Source organism: Melospiza melodia, chromosome 3 (genome assembly GCF_035770615.1).
Source record: "Melospiza melodia melodia isolate bMelMel2 chromosome 3, bMelMel2.pri, whole genome shotgun sequence".
Taxonomy (NCBI): Eukaryota; Metazoa; Chordata; class Aves; order Passeriformes; family Passerellidae; genus Melospiza; species Melospiza melodia.
Window position 1 is genome coordinate 119,899,719 of NC_086196.1, and position 26,327 is coordinate 119,926,045.

Consider the following 26,327-nt stretch of genomic DNA (forward strand, 5'->3'; position numbering starts at 1 on the left):
TGGAAGGATAGGTGATGCGCAGCAGTTATTTCTGTTTGAACCTTTTCAAGCTGATCTCATTCAACATTCTGATGTAGATTTATCTTTACTATTTTTTTTTTGTGCTAATGAAAATATAATAATCTATATTTGCTCTGCAATGTGTTTTATTTAAATTGTGACAAATACTTAACATTCCAGTAGAAGGACTTGCATATTAGGTACCTTTCAGAGCTAGTAAATTACATCTGTGATGTGTTTAAACTGGATGATGCAGTAATAATTTATTATTATTATTATTATTATTTGTTCAACGAATACAGTTGGGAATTTTAATTAAAATCTCCACTTGTGTACACAGCACTGAGATATAAAGTGTAAGCACATAATTTTAAAAGAGTTTTAGATAAGCTGTGCTGATGCCTTGGAGACAAGTCTGCATGGGAAAATATTCAAAAGGGAAAAAAAGGAAAAAATTCCCAGGAGATTGTTGAGGCACTTATTGAGCCAGGACATTTAGGGGAATCTCTCAACTTTGTGCCAATTTTTAAGCAGTCATCAAATAGCAATATGTTTCTGTATGTTATGTACTGTGATAAGAGAAAATTAAAACAAATATATATATTTCAGGGATTCTTTACTCCTGATCTTATTGTGTTGAGATTTTAACAAGTACATAGATATTATAATGACGTATATGAAATATGTGCTGTCAGTAAGGTATACAAAGCCCCTGAAAACTTTCTTTTGCCTGAAGATCAGGAACTGCATATTACACATGCTAAAGTGGCCCTTGTTTATTTCTCAGAGACTCCTAAATATTTTTTGTTCTTTCAGAGAAATGTTGAAATTTAACTTTTGTAACATTTGCCATACATACTATAAATATTTGGAACTATAATCTTTGCTTAGGTTTTATATGTTCCTCTGTTTAAGCTTTACTATGTTTCCCCCAAGCTCTTCATTCTTGTCTCCTGGTAAACATACTCTCTCTTTATTACAATCTTTCCTTTCTCCCTCCTAAGTGTCTTCTATTTCCAGTAATTAATTAATTACTGGAAATTAATTAATCTTTTCATCTTCCCTGTTTCCCCTTGTTTTGGCATATATTTGTGTAACCATATTTCTTTTGTGGAAATTTGCTCTTGCATCTTCCATTATTTTGTCTTGCTCTGGGCAGGCTTCTCTGATCACTTCCTGGATCTCAATGTAGTTAATGCCTCTGATTGAGTCATCTGTGGAAACTGAACTCTGCATCTTTGGGTCTGAAACAATCTTCTCTCTGAACTACAGAGTCTGTTAGCCAGTGGGCAGTCCCAGCCCTATAAACATCTTGTGTGGTCCCAGCCATCAGAAGAGAACAAGAAAGGCTTATATTCACTCCCTCTGAAAAGTTTTTATTTTTTTTACTTTTCTGCCATCTTAAAAAAAAAAAAAAAGGCAAGCTTTTAAAATAGTTAATAATAGTTCAACTATTATATTAAATAGTATTTCTTAACTGTGCTTGGGTGTTCATCTTGTTAACCTTCAACACATTCTGAAGAGATTATAAATGTCATAGACTTTCCCTGAGTTTGAATTTTTCCACCAGTAGGAAGTAAATCAGGATTACTAGGAGTGAAATTTAAAACAGTACTATTCAATCAGTGAAATACTATTAAGGTGTTAAAGTAACTGTGCCCATGTGCCATGTCTAATATTTCATTAAACTTTTTTCAGGTCCATATTGTTGTTACTTCATCAAATGTTAAGATTTACATTGACTGCAGTGAAATAATGGAAAAGCCAATTAAGGAAGCCGGCAATATCACAACTGATGGCTATGAAATACTTGGGAAACTTCTAAAAGGCGACCGAAGATCAGCAACAGTAAGCAAGAAATATGAATTTTTGCAAGACCTTGACATTTTCTGAGGGTAGAGATTAGGGATTGTTGGGAAACCACTGTTGCATCATCCAAAGCTTCCAAGCATGTGTACTGTCAAGTCAGTAGACTTGAGAGTCTCATCTTTACAGCTTCTCGTTCTAGCAGAACTACAAGAACAAAAATGTAGTAGCTGGAAGCCGCAATCAGGTAAATTCAAACAAGGGCAGGAATTTTTTTCTTTTAATAGGGAGAGCTGATAGTGATTGAGTGCATATACTGTGGATACTCTATCATTAGAAATAAATGGAGGAGTGATTTTTTAATGATAATGTTGATAGATTTCATACAAAACAACACACCAAACTTAATGTATCTTTCAAGAGTATTTCTTTCTTTTACAGTTAGAAATCCAGAATTTTGACATTGTATGCAGTCCTGTTTGGACTAGCAGAGACAGATGCTGTGATCTCCCTTCTATGGTAAGTATGAATGAACCAGAGGCTATCCAGAAAAATGTTATTGACAGTAAATTTAACAATATTACTGTTAGGATGTCATTAGACCTTGTACTGACAACACATCTAAATCACAGCTGTCAGAGCAGCCAGTCAACTGCACCATATTTCAAAGTTTTGTGTCTGAGACAGTAAAGCCGTAATGCTAGAATTGAGCCCTTTAGAAATTTTGCAAAAAATGTTTGGTGTATTTGTATTCCAGTGGTCTTTCAAATTCTAGGTATTCTAAATGGGGAATTTATTTTTTTACTTATTTAATCTGTTCTTGGAGTTGCATTCAAAAAGTAACTATTCTTTGTCAGCACAAGCTGATTGTCAAATGTATATAAATACTAGGACAACATTTTACTCATGCCTCTATTGTAAATGCCTTGCATAGCTCACAGAGAAAATTTGCTAAATATATAAAAGATCCTGTAGAAATATTTGAAAACCACAGTTTAGCTATGAGTTTTACTTGGAAACAGGGTATTAGTGAATCTTCCTGCTATTGTTTCAGAAAACCGTGCTTCCACTGAGTACATTTCTTTAAAAGGACAGTAATAAGTTGTGATTGAATTTTCAGAGAGATGAAGCAAAGTGCCCAGCTCTTCCAAATGCTTGTACCTGTACTCAAGACAGTGTGGGACCTCCAGGGCCTCCTGGACCAGCTGTAAGTTACCAGCTGTAACTATGCACAGTAGAAAATGTTCTGATTTTAAAATTTATGGAAGTAGTTTTGTGTTGGTCTGTGGTTTTGTGAAACAAATGTCAGTCAGAGACATAGTACCTGTCAGTATCTCCCTAACAACATGGTAATCCATCCCTTTTTATGAGATCCTACCATATCTACTTGTTTGTATGATCTTTTCCTCTATTTCCAGTGTGATCATTGAGATTAGATCCTCATTGTTTGATAGGCTGAAAGACTCTGGCACAGCACAAAGTGCTGTGCTTTGTTCACAAGGGAGCTTTAAATTGTCAGGTGTATCTTGCACATCATGTACAAGACATTTTTAATTAACTGAAAAAATATTTTTCCTAAATACAAAGTCAAGATTTCCCTCCAAGGAAAGATTCTTTACTCTGTCAGGGAAATAAATTATTTTTTTTATGAGGAGAGATATTAATTAATTAATCAATTAATTAATTAATTTATGGAATGGACATAGTCCTATCAATTGCTTTGAATATTAGGGAGTTATAGCCAGCCCAGTAGTCATACTTCGAAACTATCAAAAGTGCTGCATGAAGAATCTAAAGCCCAGTTAAGTTGCCTGGTAGCCTACTAGAGAGGTCTTCAGAGTTTTTGATGAATATAAATTGAAGTTTATGTCTGCAGAGACAAAAACCAAAATAATAATTTTTCATGGGCTGAATTGGCGAGGCTGAAGCTGATGTGGTTTCCCTGAGTTCCTGATGCATATTTCATTCTACTACTCTTTTTAGCAGTATGATCTGTACACTTCAAAACTTTGGGGCTTCATTTAAGAGTTTGTTAAAGAGAATTCATAATGCACATAAATATTACGCACCTTTGCTTTCTGTGTATGAAATACATTTTCTTTCCAAATACTCAATTTAGGGTGGCCCTGGCGCTAAAGGTCCCAGAGGTGAAAGGGGTTTGACTGGATCATCTGTAAGTATGTTTCCCAAAATGCATCTATAATGATGTTACGACAGGATTACCTGTATGAAAATTTTTATGCTTAGTTTTAGTCTAAGAATGTTGATTAAAATTTAGTTGAAAATATGCCTTTATGTTACTTATGTGCAGCCTATCTATTTGAGACTATATATCACAGTCTATGTAGCTACATTGATCACACATCAGGATACTGGGATTTTGTGCATCAGAGTGTTAATACACACTCTGCAGCATTATTGTTCTCTCATCTGTACACAGGACATGGCAATACTTCTAATTGGCATTGCCAGAGGGCATGTATTGGCCTGAGACTGCCAACATGAATCAGAGAATAGCTTATGAAAGAGTATGCCTCTTGAACAGCTATTCCCACTGTTCTTCCGAAGTATTAAATGTGTCCCCAGGCTTCTGACTTACCTTAAGTGTCTAATCCAAAGGATTTTAGTTATGGATTTCAGACAGGATTGTCATTTACAATTTTGTTTTAATTTTCTGCTTTAAGGGGCCTCCTGGTCCTCGTGGTGAGACAGGTCCTCCAGGCCCTCAAGGTCCCCCAGGTCCACAGGGTCCCAACGGGCTGTCAATCCCAGGTGAACCGGTGAGTGCCCCTTCTGAGTGTCCCTTTTGAGTGCCATCAGCAGGCAGTGTGTGTGAAGCCAGGGCTGCCCATGGGATGGTGGTCTTGGGAAGAGGGTGGCAGCTTTGCCAGAGCATTCATTTGTCCCTGCAACGCAGTAGCATTGTGAAACACATCTCTTTCTGAAACAAGGCTCTTAATAAAATAGCATTTTCTGTCCTGAATGTTACATGTGCTTATAGGATTCTAATGAAGGGACAAGGTCTGAGTGCAGTAATGTAAATTGTGCTACTCTCTTATCAGTCTTAATGGCATTCTGTAGAGTTGCTAGGCATTCCATTTTAAGGACTTAAAAATATCAAATTGTGGTACAGGAAAATTAAGGATGCAGTAATACTTTGAAGACTTTTTCACAGACTTACGTGTTCAACTTCTGTTGTCTGGCTAAAATCAGTAGCTAGGGGTTTTCTTGGCAACAGCATCCATATTTTAGCAAGATGCTATTTCTGATTTCATGTGCATGCCTTCAAAGCCAAAGCAAGTCTTATCAACACTGGTGAAGTTTCACTATGTTCTGGTTTTTATAGAAGATTGCATGCATAACTCTTCGTGGATGTATTAAGGCTGCTTTTGCCTTATTTCAATAAATAATCACCCTGAAAGCAACAATATAATTCTGATGTTCCCTCTTTAGGATTAACTTGAATTTTAATATATTCAGGAGATTTTTTTATGAAGTCTTTGATCAAAATATAAAGTCTATGGAAAGAAGAAGTGATGTCTAATTGCATGCTGTGTCATTTTTCATTTGAAAATTGGGTACCTACTCCATCTGTAATGGAATTTGGAAAATGGAAAACAAAATCTGCTTTAAGGTAGACATTAGGAACACCTGTTTTGTAAGGACAAAGTAGAATGATTTTGTTACCCTATGTAGATTCTTTTCATGTTTTTTTTTGTTACGCACTAATTTAAATTTAATAAATTAAAAAATTTATTAAAGAAGACATAGAGGTATCAAATAGCAAGAAAGGAAAAACATTGCTCTTACATGCGTAATGCAAATAAGCCATTTATTTGTCACATCCACTTGAAAAAGTCTGAAGAATGAAAACACCAACATTTGTGGAACTTTTCATTAGCTAACACAAATTTAGAACACTTTTGAGTCATGTACTTTTGTTTTTCCTATCAATTAAGAATCATGTTCTCAATCTATGTTTACAAATTTTTTGACTAGTACCAGTCATTAATGCTGGATTATCATGCAAGCCACTGTGAAAAATGAATATTGTTTTGTCTAGTTTAGCTCATGTGGGTTTGGACTGTGCATTTATACTACAGTGTTGTAGCATATATGGAAGGCAAGCTAGCTGTGAAAGGCAGCAGATTGCTTCTTTATATCCTCCTACACCTTGTGTCCTGGAAGTATTATGCACTCTGTAATCATTTGTGAAAATTATAGGGTCGTCAAGGAATGAAAGGGGATGCTGGCCAGCCTGGACTCCCAGGGCGATCGGTAAGTTCACACTTAGACAAGGTGATGTCATTTTGCACTGTTCCTGAAGAAACCTGGCTGCTGGACAGCTGTCTTTGACATCACTAGGAGTCATGGGCTCTTCTCATACCTCCCTGGGCCACAGTTTTGGAAACACAGTTATCTTACTCTTAGAAATTTGAAATATAGGTAATAATAAACCATTCAAAACAGCAAATGTGAAAAAAACAACTGTGCTTGGTCAAGCCAAATGCCCATCCTGACTGTGAATCCCCATCCCTGTTGTGAATGCACAGTAACATACCATTCTATTAGGAAGAGTACTCAATTCCCCAGGAAGGTCTCTCATCTTCTGACCACTTGCAGTTGAATGTCCTCCTAAAATAAAGATTGCAGAACTTTGCTGAGCTCCTCTTTAGCAATTACTAATTACTTTCTACTTACTTTTGAAATTCAAATGGCCTTGGGACATTATTTGTATGCTTCCTGAAAGAAGAAGACAATATTTAAGTTCAGTTACTTACAGGTTTCTGTATTGTAAACGATACAAGGAGGAGAAAAAATTAGGATCTTTTTTAATTGACCAAATTTATAAATAATCTAAGGTCATTGATCTGCACATGTCCTGGCATGATGAATATTCCTGGGTTACTATATTGTCCTTAATTTAGTGATGATAAAAAGACTACATGAGGAGTGCTTAAGTGCTGTTGTGGACTTAGTTTCATATATCAGATAAGGTCAGTCATGGGCCAAGGGCCTTGTATTCTTTATCTGTTTCATTAGTCCTTATAACTCTGAGTAGTATACTTTTAGGGAGTAGTAATGTCCTGTAGGAAGCAATGCCACATGTTAGTGTACAATGAGATTAGACAGAAAGGAGGGAAGAACATATATACTTGAGATATATGGAATGACATAACAGTGATGTTTGTTCTGTCATGGATACAATTTCTCACTCTTTCTCCCTCCAGGGAACGCCAGGTTTACCTGGTCCACCTGGACCAGTGGGACCTCCAGGAGAAAGGGTAAGGCTTCCTCAGTTTATGTTCTGAAAAGATCAAATAATGTAATTTTTGTGTTTTGTCGGATTTTTCCCGTTCTTTATATGTCTTTCAATTTTCAAATGTTTTTTCAAGAGGAGTCCTTTTATCAGCACCCCTTCTGGAGAGATGAAAGTAGCAGGGTTGGAAACACATCAGGGGTGAAAACCTCCCCAGACAGCTATTGGTAGCCAGACAGGTTCTGTAAAAATTGCCCTGCTCCCTCCCCTGACGAGGTTCTCAGCTGCCTTCACCCTTAGGGCAGGCAGTATGTCCCCCAGGCAGGGCTCTGCTGAGGGACTCAGCCCTGCTGCCTTCCCTGCATTGTTGCTGCTACAGGGGATCCCTTTGAAACTCTGCTTATCTCAACATCTGGGAGATGCCATATTGGTTAGGAATCTGTCTGTGCCAAACTTATTGTGAAGCTCAGGCTTGCCCCTAAACCTTTGGCTGTCAGGAGCTTCTTTGGATGGAGAACTCTGAAATGTCTTCCTAATGAAGGGTATGTACACAGGTATTTCATTGTGGAGTAGCTGCAATTCCTTTCTTCTAATTGCAGTCAGGTAAATCTCTTTTGGTGTCACAGTGGAATATCACCTTTAAGACGACTGAAGCAATTATTTGCCCTTAATGGCAAAATTCATAGCTGATGTATGCATTTATAGCTGTCCTTTAGTGGGAATTCAAGCTGGAAATGAAAATAGATGACTGTGTGATTGCCAAAGAGGATACTGTTGGATTGGTGGGTCATGGACCATCAACACTGACTTCTGCATTACTGAATGTTGGATTACTGAAATGGGAACCTTCAGTAAATTTCTGCTCAGGCTTCATTCTTGCAGAGGAAATATCTGAGAGGGAGGGGGCTCTCCAGTTAAGTATAAACCTCTGATGATCCAGCTAAACTCTGAATGAGAGAACAGTAAAAAGAGAGATTTTGCTCCTCTGAGATAGAATAATGATTCCTTTTCTTAAAAATGTTAAGAAACATTGATTTCATTTTTAGTTAATCAACAGCAGCTGAACATCTAAAGTGTCTGAAGCTCAGTGTTCCATTGCCTTCTCCAGCATGATTTGTGATAGCTATTTTCTAACTTGTACTGTGGATAGGTTTTAAAAGAAATTACAGTAGTAATCATATATATACAATTATATAATTGTAAAGACCACTTTTCTCTACTCTTACTTTTGTTTTTGAATAGGGTTTCACAGGAAAAGATGGTCCCACAGGTCCCAGAGGCCCACCAGGACCAGCGGTAAATATAATTTTGTCTTTGATATACTCTGAATTAAGAGACCTGAGCCAAGAGAGAGCCACATTGACATTTTCAATTTCTGTCAAATATGTAATGGATCCTTTGCTCAATCTCCTAAATGGGTCTAAAAAGCTCTTGGTAGAAGGTGAGCAGAGAGCTGGGCAAAGCATATATTCACAAATGTTCATAACAGTGGTTTTGAAACTGATTTCTGCCAGGGTAAATAAGGGAACCAGTTTATCTGGTTCTTTAGCCATGATCTTTAAATGCATAGCTAGGTCTCCTGAAACCAGTTGGCTTATTACTTGTACACTGGGGAAAACAAACACTGTTAATACAAGTTTTTCTTGACAAGAGCATTTGAAGATTAGCTTTTGCTTACAGAGCTGCTTCACTGTGTTTTTGTGGGACCATGCTAGAAACGAGGCTGGCTGTTAGAGAAAAGCCTATGGTGGATCATAGAGCCCAAGATAGGCAATTTGCTGCTGCTCCATGTCACCAGGTCTAACCTATAGCAAGTTGGAAGCTGCATTTCCAAAAGGCAGATGCACACAGAACACATATTTGCATTACATATATAGAGAACAGTCTCTAAGGCGGGGTATTATTTGGGCTGGCCCTACGTCCCCACAACTGTCTTCCTCATGTTCCTTTGTGAATGTGCAGATGAGTTTTTGTCACATAATCTGATACTGTTATTTTAATTTTTTTGTATTTATCCAGTATCACTAGAATGGCTTTTGGTCTGCTTGTTGTGGATTTTAACATGGACCACAGATCTGCTAGGTGAACTTAGAAGGCCCAACTATTTTGTACTGTTTTAGGAATTGGTCATAGAGAATCATACCAAGAAACATATACTTACCCTCTGCATCTTTCAGTGCCACAATGCCTGTTAAACTGTGGTGTTACATAAAAGAACACATTTCCAAGACAAACAAACTGTTTATTCCATAAAAAATTTTTCAAGCCTGATATGTACCTAACAGAAAACAACCTGATAGGAACTACTTTCAATATTGCTTTGTACTCAATACAATAACATGTTTCTTATTAGGGCTTAGGTAATTGTGTATTTCCACAATTCATTGTACTTCTCTTCTGTTGCAGGGTGCTCCCGGAGTTCCAGGAGTTGCTGGCCCAAGTGGAAAACCAGGGAAACCAGGAGATCGTGGGACACCAGTAAGATAATGATACACTTAGAGTATCAAATTTAAAATTACAGTCTGTTGGTGAACATGAGACTTCTGCTGCTTGAAATTGTTGTCTTGCACTTATGATGGTGGTTAATACAGTGGAGCTGACCTAAACCCACAAGTCTTTTTCTAAAAATAATTTTATTTTTACAGTATGCCATTTTGCTGAGTTTAATAGTTGGGGCTGGAAATTGTGGTCTCTGGTTTCCACTAAAAAGATCGTAGGCTATTATGTGCCAAGACATATATTAATCTCTACACTGCATAAGCATGGAAAACTAGGTCAGCAAAATGATTGTAAAGTCTTTACACTAGTGCATGTGTGTGTAGTAAAAAAGTGATAAACTGCTGAAGGTGGATAATCTTTGATAATATTACATAATCACTTCTGTTTTGCAAATGTTTCATTATTTTTACAGTGTTATTTCACAGTTATTTAGGAGTGGTTTCTGTGAGTTCTATTCAAACTTTTAAAGTGCTTCCTGAACAGGGAGAAAGAGCAGGAGGTGCTGCCTCCCACCAACAGTTTCAGGGGAAATTTAATTTGAGTCTTTCGTGGTATCTCAGAGAAATACTTGAATAAGACATCAAGTGAAATGAGAAGTCATTCATTACTTGTGGATAACGTATAGCAGAATCTAGAATTTTCTATCCTGCCTCAGTGTAGTTGTACATAAAAAAGCTGGATAATTTGAAAGAATGTGTAGTAGGCTGGAAAACTTGATGGCCATGAAGCAGAAACTCCAGGAATACCTGGAAGCTGGGTCATTTTCTCATACACACGTTGAATTCAGTCTGTGTTTGCCAGACTATAAATTCTATTTCTCCTTGGAGTAGAGGGCACAGAGTGTCTTAGGAAAGTCTTGAAGCTTTCCTGCCTTTAGATATAAATTCTAGTGGGATATTTGTGCTCAGTTACATGTTGAATAGACATGGCTGGAGCACAAAGTGCTGTGCTTTGCTCACAAGGGAGCTTTAAATTGTCAGGTGTATCTGATTTTTCCTTCACCTGGGACTATGGATAGCTGGTAAGTACCCAGTACAGAAGTAAAGATCTTCTGCAGGTAAATAATGTGTTTAGAAGGAAATCTGGATACAAGCCCAGTTTAAAGACTTTTGCAAAGCAAGGCAGCCAACTCCTGTCCAGGCACCATGTCTAAATTCTCCTGCACTCTAATTCTTAAGAGTTCCTTTCAATTAAAAATAAATGTTTTCCCCTACAGTTATTGCACTTTCTTGTAATGGGACACTGTGCATCATATTTACAATTTCTAATGTTTCTAGAACAGATCCCAGCAGGAATTCTGGCTTGTACCTTGTACAGATGTTTTATCAGATTCCTGGTGGACAGAATTTCAAGGCTTTCCTTTGTTTGCAGTATTACAGCTGCCAAAGGTGCAGCCTGACAGCCAAATGCAACTTGCACTGTCATGAATCATAATTCTGCCTGAAGAGAAAGATAATGAGGCTTCACTTTGCCTCTAGTAAATACAAGGAATAAATAATTTTTCACCAGATCCTGCCAGATTTTCTTCTCCCTGATCAATCTCTATTGCTAGTACTATTAAATGAAAGTGAGGAGAAAGACCCCTGCAAGCCAAGGGTTATACTGCATTCCAGGTAAAAGGTATACAGTTACCTGCAAATTTTGAGCAGCCTTGGTGTTCTGAAGTTACTCCCTGTGAATGTGGTCAGCTGGAGCTCCTTCCTGATGTATTCAATACCACTAATGTGCTAAGCTGAGGCAGACCACTCTGTAAACATTTCTCTACCTCACTGTGTACTTATACTAGAATAAGTAAATCCTAGAAGTGTTAACTGAATTTTCATGGAAGTAGGAAATTTGGCTTTCTGTCTGCTTACAAGTGCCTCCAAGAGAAACTTAGTTGTTTTTTCCAGTGTAGCAACAAAATGACAGAAAAAGGAACCGTTAAGAACACAAACAAGTTGGTAATTTATTGAGAACTGTATGCAGACTATCCTAGAGGAGACTAAAATATCTGCTGTCTGTCTGGTCAGAAAGTGAGAATTCCATAGTGGTTCATACACATATCATAAGGTAACAACCATCAACAGTAAGAAGGACTCACTAAACTAGAAGAGGATAAACAGTAAGAAGGACTCACTAAACTAGAAGAGGATATTGGTTCAAGAAATAATCGATATGTTTTCTGTGAATAAATATAATGGGAAATAAAAGATGCTGGACTATTAGAGAGGAAAAGTTCCAGTTCTTGTTTTATAGGTGCGAGAATGGAAACAGTAACAATGGGTAGACAGACTAATTTGTGTTAAGGTAGAGCTGTCCTGTTTATAAAACAGACCTTCTGACAACAGGGTCTGATTTTGTTGATTTAGACAGTTCCTGAGAAAAAATGCAAGGCGTTTAAATTTAATAAGTAAGGTGCTATGGAACTGATGCCTCCAGGACCAGAAAAACTGTGAAAAGCTTTCAAGAGTAGCCCAAGTCTGTTGTGAGTTAGATGCAGGTTTTGAGACTTTTGCATTCTCTGCTGCCATGTGTTCCCTGCTCTTGCATCCATCTATGCAGATGTCCTAGATGAAGTCTCAAAAACGCACTGTTTGGGAGCAATGACCTGGTGGCTCTTGAGGGAAGCGAACATTCTTTTGGGAAAAACAATTGAGCACATTATCTTTAAAAGTAAAAATAGCAAAACTTCCTTTGTTTTGTCCTCTTCAGCAGTAGAACTATGCTGCGGCCCCAGCCTTCATCCCACAGCTCAGAAAAAATCCCACATGCAGCATAAACCAGCTTCTCCTTGCACTGACCCCAAGTGACTCCCTCACTGCAGGACAGCAAAAAACCAGAATGTCAGCAGCAGCTGCTGTTTCTCAAAATGCTGTCAAGCAGTAGGCTAAACTGCACTTTTTTGTCTATTAAAAGAAATTTAAGAGGCATATAACCAAGAGGGAGGAAGATGCAAATAGTAACACAGTAACTGAAGTTGTAATTATTTTTTTGAAAATTTGTTTCTAAAATATCCAGGTGGAAAATGTACTTTATTGTTAACATGGCCAGTCAGCCTCCAATCTTCCAATTTTAAAGGTAGCTCCAAATAGGCTCTAGACTTCCAGCCACAAGGCTGAATCAATGTGTGTTTGCAACATCACAAATTGAGGAATGAGGCTCATTTTATTTCAATGAATTTTAAAATTGACCATACACGGCACTAGCATCTTCCTTGCTGGGGGACCTTGTTGCCTTGTCTTCCCTCACCTCATCCCTCTCCCCATACCTAGTGAATACACAAAAGATGCACTGTATGATTTGCTTTGGTAGAAGGTCTTACTATGAAAGCCATAGAAAGAATGAGGATAAAACAAGAATGAATTATAAATACATACACAGCAGATAATTTCAAATGAGTACACTTGTAGGAAATAGAAAAATTGGAAAGTTTCAAACAGAAAGAGAAGCATTAGTAGTTTCTTTACCATCTACTCCCCCCCCCACAACTCTATTTTTCCGTAATAGACTAGTGCAATTAAAAACCTACAGTTCTGTTCAATGAATATTTCAGGTACATGCAATAGTTTATGAATGAGATATTAATGTCTATTTATTTGGGAATCAAATTAAGGTTTTTTTAGAATTTCAGTACATCATCATTTACCGCAATGTTAATTATTGGAGAATGACAGACAGAAATGTCATATTTTCCTGATGGTTTTACTTGTTACCATTTATTTATGGTATGGCATTTTCAAGTCCATAGTCTGTTTCAGCATATGGCTGTAATAAGCTAAAACTAAAAGACAAACATTTCCCCATGGACTTCACAGAGTAAGAAAAATATAGATGAAAAGCAAAGGACAGAAGGGAAAGGATATTCATCAGCTTCATGGGTATATTTTATCCATATTAGCAGCTGCCTCATTGGTGTAGTAATTTATTCCAATGGCACATTTATGGTGTCACCATTCTAAATCTTTCATTTGAGTCTGTACAATTAATTTTGCAAGAACGATCTGTTATTCATGATGCAAATGTACCGTACGACAACTACTTAACTCAGTGATGGATGAGCTGTCTCATATTTTCTGTGGCGTGTCATGGGGTAGGTGTGTGCAGCTCTACAGCAGAGAAGCTCAGAGACCACACTAAGCTCACACCCTGACATACCCCAAGGGCATTTGTCTGCCCAAGGCCTCGACAGAAGTGTGTGAAACAGTGTCACCACATTCGAGAGGTGTCTGCTGTGACCTCAGTGGAATGATTTGGTGCTCTGTGTTGTTGAAATTAATTGTGGGTACTGTAGGAATGTTATGAGAAACAGCTGCAGCCCACACTTGGCCTTTGCTTTGTTAATGGTGAGAAATAGATTCCTTAAAGAAATACTACACTACAAAAAGCAGTAATACTCAGGATGTGTGTTACTATGCAGAGCAGCAGATGACCAAACTGATCTTTTACCTTTCAAATATGCCTTATGTTCAAGTAGCAATTTAGGCGAGAAATCAAAATCCACGTGAACTCATGCAAGCCCTATCATTATTCCCAGTGTTTTTCACACACACACACATACATAAAAATTAGAATCAGTCCTCCTGGTTTGCTTCTTTCATAGCCCTCTTGAAAACTGAAAACACCACAACCACTAAACTATTCAAAGGCAAATGGGAAGTGCTGCTAGACTGACAAATGTAATTAATTATAAAGGAGTTCAAACTAAGACTTCTATGAGACATTTTAAAGACTAGAAATGGTTGAGAATGAAGAGGGAAGCTGTCAGTATAAATAGAATAAGCACTCTCTCCATGTTATGTGTCATTTTGTCATAACTGTATTTTACTTAATATAGAATACTTTTTATATGGATTCAAGAAGACAGCTACCTTTTCATGACATATGTTATTCTTTCTAACCAGAAGGTATTTCTGTAATAAATTGTCTTAAAATTAAACAGTCATATATGACTCATATAAGACCATTGATCATTTACACAAATATGATGCTAGAAATTCAACTTTGAAATTGACAGTGTGATCCAAGTGTCAGAATACATCCATTTTTGGTCCAAGTTTGAATTTTTCCTTCAGATCATTTTCTTCTGCATCTATTAGTGTGTTTGATGACAGACAAAATATCATCATTTCTCCACTCTTTTCTGGCACCTGTTTTAGCATCTCTGAAATGAGAAGTTCAATGAGAACCAGATATTTCTTCTTGAAGGAGTCAAAACTTTTTCTAGAATTAAACATCTCAAACTTATAGTTGGGGCGAAATAACATAATCAGTTGTTTAATTTTTACTTATTTATTTTAGGGTGCACCTGGAATGAAGGGAGAAAAAGGTGACAGAGTAAGTCTGCTTAAAAGTCAATTCTTCTCATAATTTTAAAATTAAACACTATGTATTTAAAAGTACAAAGTGCTAATGAAACACTTATTTTGGATTTGATTATTTAGGGTGATATTGCTTCCCAGAACATGATGCGAGCAGTTGCAAGACAAGTTTGTGAACAACTGATAAATGGTAAACAATGTTGCTTGCTTTGTATCCATACAAGTAATAAACTACTTTCTTAAAAAATAAGACAATGGTTTAAATTTGAAGTGACAAATATTGGCCACAGAGCACAGCAGGAGCTTGACAATCTGATAGCTGTCCAATGCAAATGATTTGGTGGAAAAAATGTAGCAGCAATTTTTTGCCAGATCCATAGGCTAGCTTGATAATCACAGAATAACAGAATAAACTGAGTTGGGACTAATCTGTTACCTTTGGAAATACACATGCAATTTAAACATTCTGAAGTTTCCTTTGTAATTTTGTTCCAAAATTACTTCATCTTTGCAATAAAATCAGCATATATTTTCTCATTAAACATGCCTTATCTTCAAGAGAAGAAAAAGGATCTTCAGTGAGAAAAAGGATGTTTACTGCAGGTACTTTGCCAGCTGGGAAAGACAGATGAGTGCTGGTTAAACACTGTGCACAGAATCAGTGGTGCTATGCAAATAGAAACAGTATTTATTTGGAAAATGACTTCAAATTTAATTTCAGTCCTCTACTGCCACATAGTGTAGCTCTGCAGCCCATGAAGTTGCTCTCTACAGAGGCTTTCTCTCTGATCTTGAATCAGTGCTTTTGCTATCAGTAGACCTGCCAAGAAAGACAAAGGCAAACTGGTTTTTAATATTGTATCTATTACAATGTTAAGTGCTGACTGAGGAAAAGAGATAGCCCTTTTGGATCATTAAGAGTGCTTGTGTACAGGAAGGAGGACAGTATGTCCTTTGAAATGTCTGTGATGGCTGCTTATAAAAACATTTCTAATAGTTAGCCATCACAGAAGAAGTAAAGTACATGTGTGAATGTGTTAGGTTTATGAATAAGGATGTCATGTCCAAGAACTTTTAACATTTCTTAGTGCATCCCTGCCTTATTTTTCTCGTGTTCAGCTGATCTCTTTCTTCAGTGTTATGCTAGGACTGACACATTATACTAATCAGATGTATCTTTCCATTATGCTTCCTTCCTGCATGGCTTCAAAATGGTGTTGCTTTTGTTCACAAACCCCTTTTTTGGAAATGAAATTTGACCATATGCAGAAGGTGTATAAGTGCAAGCCTGTGCATCCTGCAGGCTTAAGAAACTTACTTCATGGATTGTGCTGCTAACTCTACACATGAATAATTTATATTGCTTGTGGTAGCTGCAGAGGTCTGAAAGTGCAGAGAAATGTGATACTACAGCTTTAGAAGTGGAGCAAATCCTTTCTGTTCTTCAGAATAAAAACAACCTCTAAATAGAACTCCAAGGGCAAGAGTATTGTAAAAAATTGCCTCTTTCTTGATTTTAATAATTCTGAGATAATTGTTTTAATGCCATTGGCTTCCATAAGCTCCCTTACCTTTCCTCCCTGACCCCCTCCCTCCTCCATTTATGTTCAGCTTTCTTATCGGACATTCATCTTAAGGCTTTCTAATTAATCTGTACTAATTTATTGAATAGAAACAAGAATAAAATTTAATTAAGAGAGATAATATTTTATTCCTTCCCACTCTGATAAAAGATTTTCACTCATTTCACATTTATATTTTCTTTTGAAGGTCAAATGAGCCGGTTCAATCAAATGCTGAATCAAATCCCCAATGATTATTATTCAAACCGAAACCAGCCAGGACCACCAGGCCCACCTGGTCCCCCAGGAGCTGCTGGGACAAGAGGAGAACCTGGACCTGGAGGAAGACCAGGATTCCCAGGACCTCCTGGGGTTCAAGGACCACCTGGTGAAAGAGGTGAATAAATTCCAAGGCAGCTGTGCTGTGGACATTGTGCAGAGGTTGCCAGAGGAGCAGTCTGCTCCTTTTATCATGTCAGACTAGGAAGCTCTGCTAGGCCAGTTGGTTTGCCTGAGGAACACTGGGGTACTGAAGGACAAGGTTAACTAGATCAGTGCTTTCCTGTCTCTCTCTTGCTCAGGTTTCATGAAATACAAATTGGTATAACATTTTGGCTGCTGTCTGAGACTTCCACATAAAATTTCAGGAGAGCAAATGTTCTCAGATCTGTTTTGGCACTATAGAGCTACATCTTGAAAGGCTGTTTGGAGTAAGACAACTCTTTGCAAAGTAGAACACTGATTAAGAGAGAAAATGAGTTATTAACAAATATAAATGCAGGACTTTAAAGAATTAGATCAACACACTTAGCTCTTTACAATATTCTGAGGGAGGGAAGCAACTGAACTGGAAGTAAACATATGGGTAAACCTACTTTACATCTATCTTGGATCACTGCAATCACATGGGGTGTCTTAGTCTACTCTTTTGTGGCCTTTGCTTATTTCCACTACTCTACTATAGCATAGACTCCGTGCTATGTTTTCTAGGATATATTTTATACACTCTTTTAAAAAGGCTAGGAATAAATCAAGGAATTCGGAAGAATTTCTTAAACGTTTTTGATTATAACTGTTCCTAAGAGAGTGTAAACCATCCTTTATAGCAGAATTATGCAAGACTGAAAAGGTCTTTCTGATTCTAGTTTAAAATAAGAAGATTCTGTGGTGCTTCAGTATCTCAAAACTTTTCTATGTTTGAGAGAGTTTATTCATGCCATGTTACATCTACATCCTATTTTATTCTTGGGTTACTATATTTATATCCAAATTATTTTTCCAAATTCACATTTGAACATCTGCAGAACATCCATTTTAACCACTCTTTTTGTATTAAATCATGGAAAGTAAATATTAATGCCAGTGAGAGTGTGTGAAGAAATATCTGTTGATGTGGTTTCCTTTCTTTGATTTTCATTGCCTTTGTGTTATTCTGTAGGAATCCCTGGAGAGAAAGGTGAAAGAGGGACTGGATCCCAAGGGCCACGAGGTTTGCCAGGACCACCTGGTAAATTTTTTTTGTTTTATCAGATTACAGAAAAGTAGGAGAAAAGCAAATATTTCTTCATAGAGACCTAGACTTGATATAGTGAATGAACAGCCTTTACCCACTTCAAGTTTTTGACGTATATTAGCGTTTACTCTAATAAATTTGTAGGAAATCACCACAAAAATAGCAATTTAGAAAGATTTTTGGACATGGCTTATAGGTGTTTATCTTCATCTTTTAATTTAGTCATCTGGCATGCTTGTTAATGCAAAAATGTGTTTCATGAAAATGCATTGTCCAAATATTTGACAGATATTTTTCATAAGTCTTATCAGACGATTCTTTTGTAGTATGTAGGTTTTTTTCTTTTACTTGCTGGACTACAAAATACTCCCAAATGCAGAGTTACTGGACAATAGAGACATATTATTTGATTATTAGTTTTGGTTTTCATGTTATGGAATTTTGTTTATGCCTTAGCATAAATCAGCTGCATCATTTGTTTCTGCTTTTAGTTTACTAGGCTAAAATGGCTTTTCATTACAGGAATCATAATAGGCTTGCAGCAAATTGTAGCCCCAGTTATTTGAAGCTTTACTTTTCTGCTAACCATAATAAGATTTCTTCCAAAAACAACATTACCTCATCTATCCTGGGGCTACTGGGCAGTATAATTGATGTACTCCTATATTTTAATAGAAATCCAGTGTGCTTGTCTAATCTAGTAGTTTCCCTTGAGATGATCATATCTTACACAAACGGGAAATTAACCAGAGAATACGTTGACATTTCTTACTTGGCTCAAACCTTACTAAATTAGCTTCTAAGAATAAATACTTAAATAAACCACACACAGGGAGGCAACTCACGATGAGTCACATTTCTAGATTTCTTTTGTATTTCTTTCTGTTGACCCCCATACTGCAACAAAGTGCGAGTGCTTTCTCACTGAAGACAGCCTGGGCTGTGTAGTCTAAACAGAAGTATTGTTAGCTATTTTATCAAGATGTCTCGTAAAAAAAAAACAACCTCCCAACCTCTCAATTCTAAAATTAGGTCCACAAGGAGAATCTAGAACTGGTCCACCAGGCTCCACAGGATCACGAGGACCACCAGGGCCCCCAGGCCGTCCTGGAAATGCGGGCATTCGGGGTCCCCCAGGGCCACCAGGATATTGTGATTCATCCCAGTGTGCTAGCATCCCTTACAATGGCCAAGGATTCCCAGGTAGGTTATGAACAACTTAACCTTAACCTTGCCCTAAATAGCCTTCACAGGTGTGGCTGTTCATATTGAGCTGCTTTACATGAGACAGTCCTGCTAATCTGAACATGATGAGTCAGGAGGAGATGGGTCAGTGAGCAGGCCTGCCTCATTGTAATGTTCCAGTATATGAGCAGCCATTTACACTTTGCTCTAGGATTGCTTGATGTTATGCATGATTTGTTCTAAATAGGAAGTACTGAGTAAATATTGTAGTCTTGTTTTTTTTTTATTTTATTTTATTTAATTTAGATGGTTACTAGCTGGTGGTGTTGCTCATAGGATTGAAGTGACCAATTTCTTCTCTTCTTTTTTCCCCCTCTATCACCACCCCTTCCAATCGTCTTCAGAACAAGGTTGAATTCTCCATGTTTCTCTTGAAAAATAAAATGAATGCTGTGGTTGGCAGTTTCCATGTGTCTCTTTTTGAGCCATGTCAGGGTTTATAGAAAATCGATACCTGAAATAAAAAATTTCCACAAAGGAAATCCATTTGCCAATAACAGTGCAGACAACTGAAAAGCACCACTGTCCTATAATATCTACCAAGTTAAATGCCATGGAGTCTCTGATTAGCCCTGAGTCATATAAGCTTTCCACTTTGTGACTTTGCTCAAAGTAGTAGGCTGCTTCTGGAACCAAAATGAGGGGTCACAGTGACCACCAATTTTTGACTGGAAAGATTCTAATATATTTTAACATGGGGATCCTGCAGGACCACAGTATTGTTAACAAATTAATATGTATGCCTTGCCAGATCTCAAAATTAGTGTATGTGATACTACTATTGGATGTGGTTTGCTGTTAGTGTAATTGTGCATGTATCCATGAAAAGAAGAAGAAAAGAAAATATATATATATATATATATATATGTACACACTTGCAGACTCAGTGATACTGGTTAAAGAGCCAGGTCGTTGTGCAGATCTCACAAAAAAATTCTTATTTAAGTGAAAAATAAAGAAAATTGTGTGTGTGATTTAGCAGTGTTCTTTCTAGCAAGCAGCTTTGTATACATATATAAATATATGCCTAAGACTTAACTGTTATGTATTTAGTTGGATGAAAGTATGTTTTTGCACATCAGATGGACTTTTTAAAAGACTAACATCATCTTTGACCTGTTTCAGGTTTCGGCTAACACATTTTCTAAGTCGCCAGTGCTGCTTACAGTTTGAATACATGAAAATCCTGTTTCTGAGATGTTTGCGCACGTGCTTATTAGAAAATGAGTCCGTATGGATATTTCACCACGGATATGGTTCTTGAACCATGTTGACCTCATAGAACGGGGAGATACTTTTACTAACACAACTCATGAATGAGATAAAGGACAGTTACATCAATTCATTAAGCCCATTGCATTTCAATAATAAAATAGACAGTCTTTCTTTTTTAAAAAAGACCTAGACCACCAAAAACCTCAGTGGCGAAGGAGGCTTGTAAAACTACTAACCAGCGAAGGTAATGCCATTAGAAGAGAGACAGATTTAACCTGGAAAATGAGAAATAACTTATGTAAATAGTAAACTAATTGTGGCTTGTAGATTATTTGTATGGGACTGTATCCACTAAAATCTGTTAACAACTCTATGTGATACTTTTGCATAAAAGCCTGCTGCTGCTTGCTGTATGCCAGAATAACATCTTTGACAACTTATGAAACCTACCTGTCTGTTGCTTTTTACCAACATGTCTGAATTGGGGCATATACCTTTTTTTATGTGTAATCTTGTTGGATCTGTAACTGCAGTTATAAATACCAAAGTTTTATAATAATTTTTCTTCTGTTTTGCTGTAGTTTTTGGTGTTCCTGAAGCACCAGCTGTAACTCGGTTTGTTACGAGGAACAGCACGACAAAATGACATGTACTGTATATTGCCGCTGGTGATAGTTATGTCTACACTTACTTTCCCATTCTCACAGAAAATTAGCATACACCAAACCCATCTCTTCACTTTACCTGCTCCATGTCTTCTATTAATTATGCAGTTTAAAATAAAGCCCAATGCTTAGATTTACTGAAGTAGCTGTAAAATAGTAATTTTATTTGATTTTCTTGGTTTTGTTTGGTTTTTTTAAATAGCTTTACCATGATTTGTCCCTTGCCTAATTTATGACTCTTTCTGCACTGTTTTGTGTATTATAAATACAAAGCCTTTCAAGATGAATTTAAAGCATTTTATTATTTTACTGCCAAAAAAGCATTCATAAGCAAAACTGAGAAATACCCCCAGTGAACTAATTATTTATATATTTATTATATGAAAATAAGGTTGAACTAACATTATGTAGCCAGACTAACGTTCATTGCATATGTGGATTCAAAGACATGCGATAACTATTATGTTCAATCGGACAACTATTTTCAACCAGAACCATACGTGCCTGAAAGTGGACCCTATCAGCCTGAAGGTGAACCCTTTATAGTACCTATGGAGTCAGAAAGGAGAGAGGACGAGTATGAGGACTATGGAGTTGAAATGCATTCACCAGAGTACCCTGAGCACATGCGCTGGAAAAGATCACTGTCAAGAAATGCAAAAACAAAACCGTAAAAGATCTGTGTGTCTTGATTTGGGTTTTTTTGGTTGGTGGGTTTTTTTTGTTCTTTTGCTGTGCTTGCATTTGCAGATACACACAGGGAGAGTGCATCATTCCTTTTGCAATATGGCTTTCTGGCCTTTTCATATCAGACGCACCCCTGTTTTGTATCTTGCTTATGTGGGGATAGCAATGTGTGTACCCAAACACTTCATGTTGCTCTGGAAATGCTTGTAAAATACTGTTGCTTATAGTGGTTGCATACAGATTAAGGTGTGCATTCAGTTATCCCAGTGCTGCCTTTTCATTAAAATAATGTAAAAATAAACACATTAAAAAAAAAGAAAACCAAAAAACCAAAACAAAAATAACTACAGAGCTGTTGCAAATTTTCTAAGGACTGTCTGCTTTAGCTCTACATTTTTCTTCTTTTTCCAATGCATGTTTTCAGTTCAGTCAGATCACAGGTCTGCAATATCTAGTTAAAAAGAACCAAAAATTTCCCTCTCCTTCCCGTATCATTGTAATTTTCTTCTATTCTGAATTACAATCTGTGGAGCATATACTGCTCTTATACATCTCCTCTAAACATCACAAACATTAAGTAGCTGAAATCATTCTATCAACTGGATACAGTTTAATAATGCCTGAAATCTCCTTGTTTGTAGACACAGTTACATTTATGCCAAATTGCAGTCAATCCTGCAGAGATGGAATTGCATGTTTATGTTGTATATTTAGTATGGATTTTTTTTTCAGAATACAATGTTTCTTAGTTACCAAAAGCAGTTGGAAATTGTTTGCAAGACTATGGATATAGAATTGCTGCTTTTATATTTTAACTGCAAATTGTGAATTTCACTGCCTTATATTATTTATTTCTGAAATGAAAGAGGCATTTTTCAATAAAACTACTGAAAATGTATGTGTCTATTCATTTTTGAAAGGCATTTTGGGACTGACATATTTGTATTGTATTAGTGTCCTTTACTCAATAATCTGGAAATGCCAGATATCAAAAATCAGTTAGAATGAGAATAGTTTAATAGTATTTGGGCTGTGGTGGCTAGAAGTGGGGGGATGAAAGCAGGAGATGCCTCCTCTGTCTGAGGTATGAATAACTTTTAGGAAATTCAGTCTGCAAGGCTTTTGGTGAGGAAAATGAGATCAAATGTGAGGATTAATTGCTGTCTTTTGGGGGATTTCTGGTGGATGGCTGCTGCAGGGAGAGAGACTTTCCACCCGAGGAGCTGCTCGAAGTGCAGAGAGCGCCTAGATCTGCCCAGGCTCTGAGTGCTGGTGTGCTGTGGGCGCTGTGGCAGCACGGACATGAGCAGACAGCTCGCCTGAGGAAGCGGGGTGTGGCATCTGCCGAGTTCCATCCTTCTGGGACTGCAGGAGAGGGCTCCTCCCTCCTGGGGAGCTCATCTGTGTTCACACAAGCTCTGACCACAGCGGTGGAGCTTTACCTGCAGAGGGTCATAAGAGTGATTTGGGAGAGAACAGCAGTGGGCCTGGAGAGTTACTTACTAACTGAGGAGGAAAGAGTGGACTGTGGTGATCCTTCTTTTCCACGGTATCTCAACTGTCCCGATAAGTAGAAATGGCTTTTGCCATAGGACCTGGAGCAAAGCCTTTTGACATAATGGGGAAAGCTGGAACTGTGTTTCTCATCATGCAAGACATCTGTCACAGAAGTGAAGCTAGAAGTGTAGGCTGGCTTCCTGATCACTGAATCTGCACTGGGAGCTGCATGGCAAATTGTAGTGCCCACAAATGGAAATTACACAGCTCCTTAGACTGCCTGGCTCGTTATCAGTGAAATGAAATACAAACAAATGGCATTTCAAAGAGCGGTTCTGATTGCATCCACATGTCTTTTAGTCTGCAAGAGAATAATTCTGGGTTGAACTGAGGAAGGAGAATCAAAGCTATTAATTCTTTATGCTTTTTTTCTAAGTGTTCAGAGTTGAGTATCAAAACATGTTTTGCAGTTTCATGTTCAATAAAGAAAGGCATGTGTCAGGCAGAAGTAGAAATTTGGAGAAGTGATTAAAAGGTTTATCTGAATTGTATTTAAAAATAATGACATCTTGCATTGATCTCGCATCTGTCTGTTTCTATGACAAATTTGTCTCTATGACAAATTTGACTAGATGCCCATGTCTTCATTTATAAGATTTCTTTCTGTCCTTTAAGCAAAAAAATTACCTTTTTTTAAAACATATATTTTAAATAATTTTTTTATTTCTTCACAAAATACACCAAATGTCTGCCAAGGATGCCTTGATTTTTTGGCATTCTTTATTTGATATCAATCCTTATAGACATGCCACTATTTGATTATCTGGTGGCCTAAAATATTTAAACATTCAATGAAACCTGAGCTTATTTGTAGTTAATGCATTTTTAATGACAAAATTCTGCTCACAGATCTGTAGGGTAAGCTCTAGATTGTGTGCTCCCTGCAGAATTGCAAAGTATGAGTTGTGACCATCTGTGTACTTCACATTAGTGCTGATAAGCATTTATGTTTCATTTAAAAATCCCCATAATCCCCAAAGCTGGTCAACACTTCTTTCACCTGTTTGACATGTGTCAGATTTTTGACTACATTTTGAAGCAAAAAGAACTTCTAATGGCCCATGCAGAATATGAAGAAAATACTTTAGATGTTTGGGCAGCTTATAAACCAGTGTTTACTGTTGGAGGCCAACAAAGAAGAAAACTTATTTCCAGGAATTCTCAGGGAAATGGCTCCAAGGAGGTGGTAGGGGCTACTGGTGGCACTTCTAGGAAAGCTGTTGCAAAGGCAAGCCAAAGAAATTCTGGAAAAATACAGATTCAATGCAAATAAAAACAAATTTCAGTTCCTGAATATTTCATATACAACTGAGCAGTTTACATAGTCTGGCAGTTCGAAAGAAAGAAATTGTTTGAAAGCAGAATTAAATTGCATACACATTTCCTTTCATTTTGGCAAAAGCTGAGGATACAAACAAGCAGGTGGGAAGGGGCTGCTGCTTGCGTGGGATGAGCGTGGAGCCCTGACAGGCTGAGGGAGCTGAGCCTGCTCAGCCTCGAGGAGAGAGGACTGGGAGGGGACCTCATCAAACTCTGTCAGTACCTGAAGGGAAGGTGCCAAGAGGAGGTTTCCAGGCTCTGCTCAGTGGTGCCAAGCAACAGGACAAGAGGCAGTGGGCACAAACTGCTGTACAGGAAGTTTCACCTGAATATGAGGAAGAACTTCTTGTGAATGACTGAACACTGGAACAGATTTCCCAGAGAGGGTGTGGAGTCTCCCTCACTGGACACATTCAAGAAACATCTGGACGCAATCGTGTGCCATACACTCTAGGAAGAGCCTGTTTGAGCAGGGAGGTTGGACCACATGACCCACTGTGATCCCTTTGAAACTTGCTCATTCTGTGCCTCTGATTTTTGTGATTCCGTGTTTGCAGAGAGGAGCATAATGAAGACGGTCTTTGTTCCACAATCCCCCTGCTCAGAGAGCAACTGCTTTGCATTTCTGATAGCATGGATAGCCAAACTGAAAAAAATACACAATGTTCCTGATTTATGGAGGCTAAATATTGTAGTAATGCATCTCTGCTGAATTCTTTGTGTAATAGTGGGCAAAAATAGAGCAAAGGAAAGGATGTAATAGTGCTGCCCTTCATTTTTACTTTTGCTGTGGTTTTGCAGTAATCTGTACAATTCCCTAGTGCTGACTGCACAGAGGGACTTCTAAAAGAAGAAGATACAGGGAAAAAAAATGATTTGTCCAGACAAAAAGGGTTTCAAAAACAACACAAGCAGTTGATCTTTGTTCCCATGAAGACCCCTCTTTGTACTAAAAAAAAATAAAATACATATATTAGTGATACATTGATCAACCTGTGCACATCTTAAAGATCTTAATAATTCTTATTAGCAAGTTTCAAAAATATATCCTTTCTGGAAAACACATTAAAGAAGGCACATAATCCCAGAGGTTGTCCCTTGATGTTAAGAAATGAAACAATGTGTTGGCATTTTTTTACTGCAGCCCAGATCACAGCTATGGATAGGAAAAAATTATGGGAAGATGTTGCATTGTGAGAATAGAAATTGTTTTCATGTCAGTTTTTAGATAAGAATGAACACCTTATCTATAATTTTATTTTTGATGTACCATTGAACCTACTGATATGAAGGTAGTTGTATTTCTGGTCTTCAAAGTAGGAAAGATCATACCTTATATAACTTATAGCCCTCAAGAAAACACAGCTTCTAATAAAGGGTTTATTACCTTCAATATCCTGCAGAATTCCTCACAGTTTTGCCTTGACCAACTAGTTAAAGAATGCTTACTGATCACTTTCACATTCTGGAAAAGGACTTGAGGATTAAAATAAATTCTCTTGAATACTTCTCCAGATCTGAATATTTCTTAGATGACACTCCGTTAAATAGAATACAACAGTGGTTTTAGTGCTGATACACTCCTACATTTGCGTTTTCATTGATTTATGCTTAATATGTTTCCACCTTTTTGTTTTTGTTATTTTGTGCAATCATTGAGCTAATTGTGATTGTTACACCTCTGAGAGTGATTGTGAA

The 26,327-nt window shown here is 37.3% G+C and overlaps 1 protein-coding gene across 6 annotated transcripts in view; it reads left to right on the forward strand.

Moving 5' to 3' along the window:
- The window catches only part of COL12A1 (collagen type XII alpha 1 chain), a 99,730-nt gene extending 77,080 nt beyond the window's left edge, over nucleotides 1-22,650 (forward strand). For 4 of the 6 annotated variants that reach the window (XM_063152907.1, XM_063152909.1, XM_063152912.1 and 1 more), the window contains 15 exons: nucleotides 1,699-1,848; nucleotides 2,248-2,325; nucleotides 2,927-3,013; nucleotides 3,926-3,979; nucleotides 4,491-4,586; nucleotides 6,031-6,084; nucleotides 7,038-7,091; nucleotides 8,309-8,362; nucleotides 9,473-9,544; nucleotides 14,846-14,881; nucleotides 14,989-15,055; nucleotides 16,636-16,824; nucleotides 17,866-17,934; nucleotides 18,973-19,143; nucleotides 21,558-22,650. In XM_063152907.1, coding sequence (XP_063008977.1) covers nucleotides 1,699-1,848; nucleotides 2,248-2,325; nucleotides 2,927-3,013; nucleotides 3,926-3,979; nucleotides 4,491-4,586; nucleotides 6,031-6,084; nucleotides 7,038-7,091; nucleotides 8,309-8,362; nucleotides 9,473-9,544; nucleotides 14,846-14,881; nucleotides 14,989-15,055; nucleotides 16,636-16,824; nucleotides 17,866-17,934; nucleotides 18,973-19,143; nucleotides 21,558-21,739 — 1,413 coding nt within the window. In that variant the 3' untranslated portion in view covers nucleotides 21,740-22,650. Of the gene's footprint in view, nucleotides 1-1,698; nucleotides 1,849-2,247; nucleotides 2,326-2,926; nucleotides 3,014-3,925; nucleotides 3,980-4,490; nucleotides 4,587-6,030; nucleotides 6,085-7,037; nucleotides 7,092-8,308; nucleotides 8,363-9,472; nucleotides 9,545-14,845; nucleotides 14,882-14,988; nucleotides 15,056-16,635; nucleotides 16,825-17,865; nucleotides 17,935-18,972; nucleotides 19,144-19,529; nucleotides 19,588-20,310 lie in introns of those variants that run through there. The other 2 variants (XM_063152910.1, XM_063152911.1) reach the window with 2 other exon arrangements.
- Nucleotides 22,651-26,327: the final 3,677 nt, after the last annotated feature.